This window comes from Abramis brama (assembly GCF_963993115.1).
Source record: "Abramis brama genome assembly, chromosome: 1".
NCBI classification, from domain to species: domain Eukaryota; kingdom Metazoa; phylum Chordata; class Actinopteri; order Cypriniformes; family Leuciscidae; genus Abramis; species Abramis brama.
The window spans coordinates 60,371,598-60,381,283 of NC_139963.1; the positions used below are offsets into that span (position 1 = coordinate 60,371,598).

The 9,686-nt window shown below is 40.0% G+C and overlaps 1 protein-coding gene across 1 annotated transcript; it reads left to right on the top strand.

The window, feature by feature from the left end:
- Positions 1-275: 275 nt before the first annotated feature.
- On the top strand, positions 276-8,051 carry LOC311081873 (GTPase IMAP family member 9-like; the record flags this gene model as incomplete). Its single annotated transcript, XM_084112573.1, has 2 exons — positions 276-572; positions 6,159-8,051. 2 exons carry the CDS (start codon positions 276-278, stop codon positions 6,930-6,932), a joined length of 1,071 nt encoding a protein of 356 aa, XP_083968699.1. The 3' UTR covers positions 6,933-8,051.
- Positions 8,052-9,686: the final 1,635 nt, after the last annotated feature.

Below are 9,686 nucleotides of genomic sequence, written 5' to 3' on the forward strand. Positions count from 1 at the left end.
TTTGCTGACCTTGGACTGTTTCACCGTTTCCTGAACGTTTCTCTGCCTGGCCTGACTCGGATTGTTTATTGGACTCTGATTATTGCTGCCTGCCCTGACCTCTGCCTGTTATTTGGATATTCTCTGTGTTTCCTCCTTTGATCTGTTCTCTGTTGATGACCCTGCCTGTACGACTACTCTGTAAATAAACTGCATTTGGATCTTCACCTTCGAGTCTCGGAGCCGTTTCGTAACAGAAGACTTCGCCGCACATAGATCCAGCAGCGATGCAAACCATGGACCCAGTAATCCGTCTCTTCCGCCTCAGCCAAGGTGACCGCCCGATTGAGAACTATGTGGAGGAGTTTTGTGAGCTCTGCCATGGGGTGGACCTCAACGATGCGGTCTTAAAAGACATGTTCCGCTATGGGCTTGAGGACATGTTAGAGTACCTCATGCCTGACAACACTCCTCAATGGACTTTTATACAATATGTCGACCTCGCTCTTCGGATAAGCGGTTCGTCGTTTACTGTGGGCTTTGTGGATGAGGTGTTCCACAATCTCACAGCATCCCCTGAGCCAGAGCTTCACGTCAGTCCTGCCGAGCCAGAGCCAGAGCCAGAGCTTCACGTCAGTCCTGCCGAGCCAGAGCTTCACGTCAGTCCTGCCGAGCCAGAGCCAGAGCTTCACGTCAGTCCTGCCGAGCCAGAGCCAGAGCTTCACGTCAGTCCTGCCGAGCCAGAGCCAGAGCTTCACGCCAGTCCAGCCGAGCCTGCACTTCACGCCAGTCCAGCCGAGCCTGCACTTCACGCCAGTCCAGCCGAGCCCGCACTTCACGCCAAATCTGCCGAAGCCAAGGCAGTATGCGTCATGCCCGCCGCCCCTGAGACTGAGAGCGTCATGCTCGCCGCGCCTGAGACAGCAAGCGACATGCCCGCCAAGACAGAGCCTTCTTCACCGCTGGTCCCGTCCAGCACAGAGCCCTCTTCATCGCTGGTTCCGTCCAGCTCAGAGCCCTCTTCGCCGCTGGTCCTGCCCAGCTCAGAGCCCTCTTCATCGCTGGTCCTGTCCAGCTCAGAGCCCTCTTCATCGCTGGTCCTGTCCAGCTCAGAGCCCTCTTCATCACTGGTCCTGTCCAGCTCAGAGTCCTCTTCACCGCTGGTCCTACCCAGCTCAAAGCCCTCGCCGCCGCTGGTCCCGTCAAGCTCAGAGCGCGCTGATCCTGATCCAGAGACTGAGCTTCACGTCACTTCTGCCGACCCAGAGACTGAGCTTCACGTCACTTCTGCCGACCCAGAGACTGAGCTTCACGTCACTTCTGCCGATCCAGAGACTGAGCTTCACGTCACGTCCGCCCGTCAAGAGTCTCGTCCCGCCGAGACTGAATCTGTTCCTGAGCCCGAATCTGATCCTGATACTGAGCCTGAATCTGTTCCTCTTCCTCTTTCTGCGCCTGTGTCTTCGGACAAGATGGCCGAATCCACGCCTGTGTCTTCGGACAAGATGGCCGACTCCACGCCTGTGTCTTCGGACAAGATGGCCGAAACCACGCCTGTGTCTCAGGACAAGATGGTCACCGCCGAGCCAGTGTCTCAGGACAAGATGGTCTCCGCCGAGCCGGTGTCTCAGGAGAAGATGGTTGCCGCCGAGCCAGTGTCTCAGGACAAGATGGTCTCCGCTGAGCCAGTGTCTTCGGACAAGATGGCCGCCGCTGAGCCGGTGTCTGTTCCTGAGCCGGTGTCTGTTCCTGTCCCTGAGCCGGTGTCTGTTCCTGTGCCATGGTCGCCTCCCTGGCCGCCTGAAGGGTCGTCTCCTCCCTGGCCGCCTGAAGGGTCGTCTCCGCCCTGGCCGCCTGAAGGGTCGTCTCCGCCCTGGCCGCCTGAAGGGTCGTCTCCGCCCTGGTCGCCTGCACAGCCTGCTCCGCCCTGGTCGCCTGCACTGCCTGCTCCGTCCTGGCCTCCCGTATTACCGCAGTCTCAAGGTCCTCTTCCGCTCCACGGACCTGGCCCTCCATTCCGCCCCCGGATCCGCCTCCGGGCCACCTCCCACCTGGACAGTTTTGGAGCGTCTGGAAGCCGCTCTTTGGGGAGGGGCTATGTAACGATAACCAGCTGGAGTGCCCTCGAGAGCCACCAGAGGGCGCTCCACAATAGACTAGGATCACTTCCTCACAGACTACATTTCCCATCCTGCATCTACCTGGACTGATTACTTCATACACCTGCACTGCATTATTCACCTGCACTGTTCCTGATTACAGTCACACCTGATCCTCATTCTATGGACTATTTATGTCTCACACATTCTCACCCTCACTGCGAAGTCTTGTTTTACTGTTACTACATTTCTGAGCGTTATTTGCCCGTGTTTGATTCTTGTTTTGCTGACCTTGGACTGTTTCACCGTTTCCTGAACGTTTCTCTGCCTGGCCTGACTCGGATTGTTTATTGGACTCTGATTATTGCTGCCTGCCCTGACCTCTGCCTGTTATTTGGATATTCTCTGTGTTTCCTCCTTTGATCTGTTCTCTGTTGATGACCCTGCCTGTACGACTACTCTGTAAATAAACTGCATTTGGATCTTCACCTTCGAGTCTCGGAGCCGTTTCGTAACAACTATATTACATATATATATATATTTTTTTTTTACTTATATCATTTAATAAAGTTGTTATTATAATAAAAAAAAAACGCATATTATATTTAATATATAATACTATCTAATAATATAAATTAGTTATTTTTAACCTTAAATAATACTGCCAGCTGATAGGGATCTCTGTATGTTTACAGCATTAGGTGAGTTGTTTTTTTCTTGAGAAAAATGAATGCCTATCTTGTGTAGCCTACCTAATATTTATCCAAATGAGTTATGGTTAATATGGCCTTTGACCTGAGCATCCTTAGTATGCGTTTCTCTGTACATAATGTTGAAAATACCCATTACATAAAATATTTTTATCACATGATCTACCGCCAGCAGTCAATTTTGATATTGGTATTATCAACTGGCCAGAAATGTTTAGGAATAGTGGCAATTTATAATTATTTTTAATTTCCATGGAAACTGGTTAAATTGTTTTCTATGAATTTTCACAATGTTTTTGCACAATTTAAGGTGAAAAGTTTCAACTAGAGTTTTGTCCAGGGGTTTGAAGATGCTGTTTAAAGTGTTTTGGGCAGGGACACACCAAACTAACATGATGAAACCTGGTTTAGGGCAAAAAAGTTGTGCTTGACCACAATGCACAAATTACAGCCAATGGCCAACTAGCATGTACGTTCTTCACCTGTGTAAAAGGACACAAGTCTCCCATACCAGCAGGAGGCAATAGTCTGTATTCAGCATTTAAAAAGGGAAAACAGAGCGAGAGCTAGATTTAGAGATCATCGTCCTGGTTAACTATTTTAGTATATTTTAGCTCCTACACATACTTTTCTTTCCTTTCTTTTTTGTTTATTCTCCTTTTTGATATTTCTCTCGGATCTGTTTTGCCTCCATTGCTGCTTAAGGCGAGACACGGCAGGCAAACACATCGGTTTTTTTTACTGGTCAGTTTTGAGATTTTGGGATATTTGTCTTCAATAACATGTCTTCTTTCAGACTTGTGGTGAAATAAAGTCTGAAATACACATTTAGGTCTTTATTTTATTACACTTTGTCTGTTCGCGTCTGTAGATTTCTCATAAATTCAACAAAAGTTGGCGTTCTTAATCCTTCGGCTGCTCCGCGATCACTGTCTGCTCCCTGTCATCACATGTGCCGCTGGAAAGCTCTCTCTCTCCTGTACAATGCTGTCGGATCCAAATATGGTCATTTCCTTTTTATCAGCAGCCAATCGTGAAAGTAAAAGGGCTGAATGCGCAATCTCATTGGCTGATGATAAATCTTTAAAGCCTGTTTTCTAAAAATGACTTTTCTCTCATTCTCCAAGTCCGAAATCTCCACTTCAGTAGCACCTATATACACCAAACTTTCCAGTCTTGTACCTAGTTATATTATGAAGACATTTACAGACTGATTTGTAAATATATTATTCCTAGCCTGATTTATATAACATTTTATTTAAAAAAACATGGCGAAAATCATTTTTTTTAAGGCAGTATTTACAGTATATTCTGATTTACAGGATAACAAAAGTAGATATCCATAAATCCCTCTGTATTTTTTTCCCATCTAATATGTGAAAAATATTTTTTAACCTTGCTTTATCAAATACTTGATTTTTTTAATATATGCAAATTAGCACATATTTAATTAGATATTGCCAAATTTGCATATTTGAACATTAAATTACAGAAAACTTGTAATACATTTTTTTCTCATCTTAATGTAGGTAATCAACTGGGAAAGTTTCATGGTGATATCTGCTAGTTAAAAAATGTACCCTATTCACCTGTAGTGTCTCGCCTTAAACAAGTGGATCCCACGACTGTGTAGCTTAAAAAGAGTATGCAAATTAGTACATGATGAAAAAAAATATATATTTACAACATAATTTTGGAAGACACTTTTATCAGAATAATTTATGATAAAAGGTTGTTTATATTTTTAGTTGTTACGTTTTTAAGTATCTGATGTAGGTTTTTTCCCTTTGCGTCTTATATAATTGCCACAAGGAGGTGATCTTAGACATATGGCTTCCTTGATTGTTTTTTCCTGAAGAAAGTCAAGTCACCTTTATTTATATAGTGCTTTTTACAATACAGATTGTTTCAAAGCAGCTTTACAGAGATAACAGGAAAATAATGCAACAAAGTTTGTTTCCAGAAGAAAATAGCATCACAGTCCAGCTTAAGTAAGTTCAGTGATGGTTCATTTTTGTGGTAAAAAAGTTATTAATTTGGTTAATTTATATATATAAAGAAGACATTTAAAGATTAAAATAATGTTTGTGTTGTAATAAATACTTTATTTAAAAAACACGCTAGTCGTTGTCCATCTATTATGTTATGTGTCCCTTGACTCCTAGACATTTATGTTAGGGACCGTAACAGTCAGTCATTCCGCAAAACCTGTCAGCAAGTGAAAATCGGGGCTAAAATCGTGCAGTGTGAACTCGGCATATGGCTGTGGCTGAAAGTCAGTTGTAGTTCTTTTGTTTCTCTTTTCTTCAGTGATTCTGCTTATTAACAGCAGGTGTTCATCACTAATGCATCTCTTAATTACCTCATTAACCTCAACACTGCTTCAGTGTTACTTTAACTCTCTTTAGAGTGGGACCATATGTGCTCTGAGAAATGTTAATTTAACTCTGGGGATTTTGCCGTGCATATGCATATAATATCCAAATTTACTAATTTAACTTCCATATAGGCTGGGCGGACACTTTCATATGCATTTTATGACCCTGTCGGACTCATTTCCACAGATTGGTTTGTTGAGTCAGGTCGGGGTGTGTTATTATATCGCCTTATCACAAAAGACACACAGACGGGAATGTTCTTCTTTGTGTTGTTTACTGTAATGCTTGTTCATACACGGTTTTGTGTGGCGGTAGCCAGCGCTCACTGAAAGACTACATTACCCATCACTGCTTGAGAACTACATCAAACTTCGGCAACTCAAAGAGTTCAAAATACACAGCACGTTTTTTTCTCGTGGTGACCGTCGTCCCTGCATTCCAAATGGTATAGTGTTATATTGATTGAAAGTAATAGTTCCCCTTCGCAGGTCACTCTCGGCATACGCCAGAGGTGATTCTGATGAACTGGAGATCTCGCTTGAAAGCCAATCTACTTCAAGTGTAACTAAATGAGCCAATGCTCTTTGGCATGCGATAATTGCACCAGCAGCTGTGCATTGAGGCGCGAGCATATAATGAGCAGCAGGTGCATCGCATCTTTTGTCTTTTGCTTTGGATCCAGACGGTGTAAACTGTTCCTGTCTCCTGCCAAGATTACAAGAGTGTCTACGAGTCTCTGCAAGAAGCCTCTGCAAATGGGTTTGGTGTGACGGCGTGAACAGTGGTGGTCGCGATCTCTCCGGTTCTCATACAAAGAGCAAAAACAGCTGTTTTCACAGCTTTGTCGTTTTTTTCTGGATACAGAATTGATATTTAGTAGTTTTTACTAGAAACAGTTTTTACTGTACTAGTAATTTAGTATGTTTAGATAAAATAAGTGTTTGTGATCTGTTTTTTTTTCTTTCCTACAGTGTCAAAAAGAGTTCCCGTAAAAATCCAGGATACTCCTGTCAAACAGTCTCTCATCCAGACGGATTGTTCTTCTGGGCAAAACTGGTGTTGGGAAGAGTGCAGCTGGAAACACAATACTGGGACAGAGAGAGTTTATATCTATGAGGAGAAGAATTGCAGTAACAACTGAATGTTCAGAGGGTCACGCCACTGTTTCAGGCAGATCTGTATCTGTAGTTGATACTCCTGGATTATCTGACACACGGATGAACTCTAAAGAATTAATGATGGAGATACAGAGAAGTGTTTATTTATCCAGTTCTGGACCGCAAGCTTTTCTCATTGTTTTCAGAGTAGATGAGAGATTCACCGAACAAGAGCAGCAGATCATTGAGATGATTGAGATGACATTTGGTGAAGAAGTGTTAAAATACTCCATCATTCTCTTCACTTATGGAGATCAGCTAAGTTGTCCAATAGATAGAATCATTAAGAGGTATCCTGCTTTAAGTCATCTAGTTGATCAGTGTGGAGGCAGATATCATGTCTTCAACAATAGAGATGTGAATAACAGAGAGCAGGTGAATGATCTACTGCAGAAGATTGACACAATGATAGAGCAGAATGGAGGAGGACACTTCAGTAATCAGATGTATCAAGATGCTCAGAGATTTAAACAAGAGACAGAGGAGAGAATCAGAGCAGAAACAAAAACTCAGAGCTGGGCTGAACTAGATAGACTTGAAGCAATGAGACTGACTGAGAGCAAGGAGAGAGCAGAACGAGAGGACAGTAACTCTTGTGTCTGTAGTTGATACTCCTGGAATTTTTGACACGCAGATGGAAATTTTCAAGGAAGAATTGTTGATTTGTCCAGGCCTGTATGAAGTTTAAACAATTGCCAAACATATTTGCATGCACAGTGAAAGTTAGTGTTATTAGATTAAACTGAGAAGGGTCATAGCACTTGCATATCGTTGTCCTACTGTTAGTTTAACTGCTTCTATTGTTATCATTTGTAAGTCGCTTTGGATAAAAGTGCCTGCTAAATGGATAAATGTAAATGTGAACAATATATATATATATATCAGTTCAATATGTATATATCAGTTTATATATCAGTTCCTCTAGTTTTGTGCAATTCCGCGATTACTTAATACAATGCAAAAACAAAAGTTATTATTAAGTGTCACAATTAAAATGCTTTATAATTATCTAATTTAATTAAAGTAATGCATTATTTTCATGAGGATAACAATCTGTCAACAAACAGTTTGGGACGTTTTGGATCTGCACCTTACTGTAGGTCCTAAAGTTAAAGTAACCTACACTGTTAAAAAAAAAAAAATAAAAAAAAAAATTAGAAATTTACGGAAAAAAAAGAAACGTCAGCTGTGATTGCAGTTAAATTTATGGTAAAAAAATATATATATACAACAAAAAAATATTTCATTAACTGATAAAACACTATTAGTCCATTTCACTAAAGTACTAAAATCTGTTATATACCTCTGTAATATACTGACAACCACCATAATAATACAGATGGTAAAAAGAAATCCGCATGATGATTCAAAGTTCACCACAATTAGGTTACGTTCACAATGCAAGCCTTAATGCTCAATTCCGCTGATCCGCCGCCGAAGCCAACAATACTTGGCGAAATACTTTGACAGCAGAAGAGGGGATTGGGATGATTTTTAATGAACTTGGGAGGGGGATGGCCGTTACTCTTTCATTTTAGCATGTGGTGTGTGCATGTGTGCCTGTGTATGCATGCATTTGTTTATGTGTGCGTGTATGAAATAAAGTGTCCTGAATGAATACTGTGCAACCCAATGTCACAAAAAAGACTTGTTTATATGTATTATAGTTCATTTTTCAACTTTAAAGTGTTGTAAAGTATTTTTTCTAAATAAAAATCAGTAAATTTATTCTCGCTTTTTCAATTTTTGTCTATTTAAATTCTATTTACAAACTCACCACACACAGTAATGGTCAATAACTGTAATTTGTTGAAAGCTAATTTTTCTCTGAAAAAGATGACACCTTGCACATAAAGATAGAATTTTACAGTCGAAAAATCTAAATATGTGAAAAACACCTATTTTAGCTTCAGGTTCTAAAGGGTTAAACAATTATTATTATTATTATTATTATTATTATCATTATTATCATCAGCTACAATGACCCTTAAATTAATGAAAACAGCTAGGTTTTTTTTGTTGAACATATGGTTTATTAAAACAATTTTTTTTTTATGAAAAAAAAAAAACTTTTTATGGATGTACGAGTCTACCTTGTGAAAAAATAAGAAAGGAAAAATAAAGCTGCACATCTCCCATTTGAACAAACATGTCTACTCAACTGAATTCATAAAACCGTACCTTATTTTTATTATTCTTTTTTTTATATTATTTAAGATAATTATAAGATAATAGAGTCTTATGAAATGTATTTTATTTCCTCAGAAATTCTGGGTTCTTTGATATAATTTGTCTACAAATATATTACTGAAAATGCAATCAGATGAAATGTAACAACGTTTGTTTGTCTGCAGACTCTGCACAACACCCAGATAGCAACGTGACATTGATTCAGTGTTGAAATTCCATCAGAATCATCATTTTGGTTGAGGTTGAAAATTAAATCCTAAATAATATTGGATCAATTTTGATATTTCAACGATTTTCAGTGTTGTAAAAGACAAATGTTGAATCAATGTTGATTTTTGGTCAGCTTCATTCATTTCATTCAGACGCTTTTCTGACGTCACAACACACAAGAGTTTTGAACTTTCTGCTCAACCATCATATTCTCTCCTCACTTGGATGAATTTTTTTTTTAATTAATATACTCGATAATTCAACATGTGAATGTGTGTTTTAGAGTTAACGTTGTTTGTGAACATGAATACTAAGAGTATATACTTGAGTCGTAATTAATCAAATTTTTTAATTTACTCGACCGTTTGCGATTGGCCATAAAGTTACAGGTTAGCGGCAAGCTACGTTACTGAATATCTTTTATACAAGATGTTGCCTTTACTCATTTATTTTCTAGAAATGTATTCAGTTTAGACCATGGGCATATGAGTATAAAATAACTTTCAAATAAATGCCTCTTGTACCGTGTTCGTAGCGCTACATATTTGAAATGATGTTGGCGGGAAGTGCTCGGGGAGCGGGTCAAAACTCTTGAGGCTGTGTGAATTCACGAATTATAATATTGAGTTTAGTTTTTAAAGTATTTTTCTGTTCTTTTATTTGTCTTTTATATGTTAGCTCTGATTTATTAATCTATTTGTTCGCCCAAAATAATGATGAAAGTATGTAAGTAACAAAGTGCTTAACGCTATCTACATGTGCCTAACTCTAACGTTACATGTTTTGCTTCGTCCGGGGAAACATTTTAATGTTAGGAGTTTTTAGTAGAAATTATTTATTTTTTATAGTAGAAATAGTAGAGTATTGCACAACTAATTAATGGACCAGTAGCAAACAGTTTTTGAACACATATAGTATACACATACATTTTTTTCTCCTTGGGACCAAAAGCTTTTTAAAGTT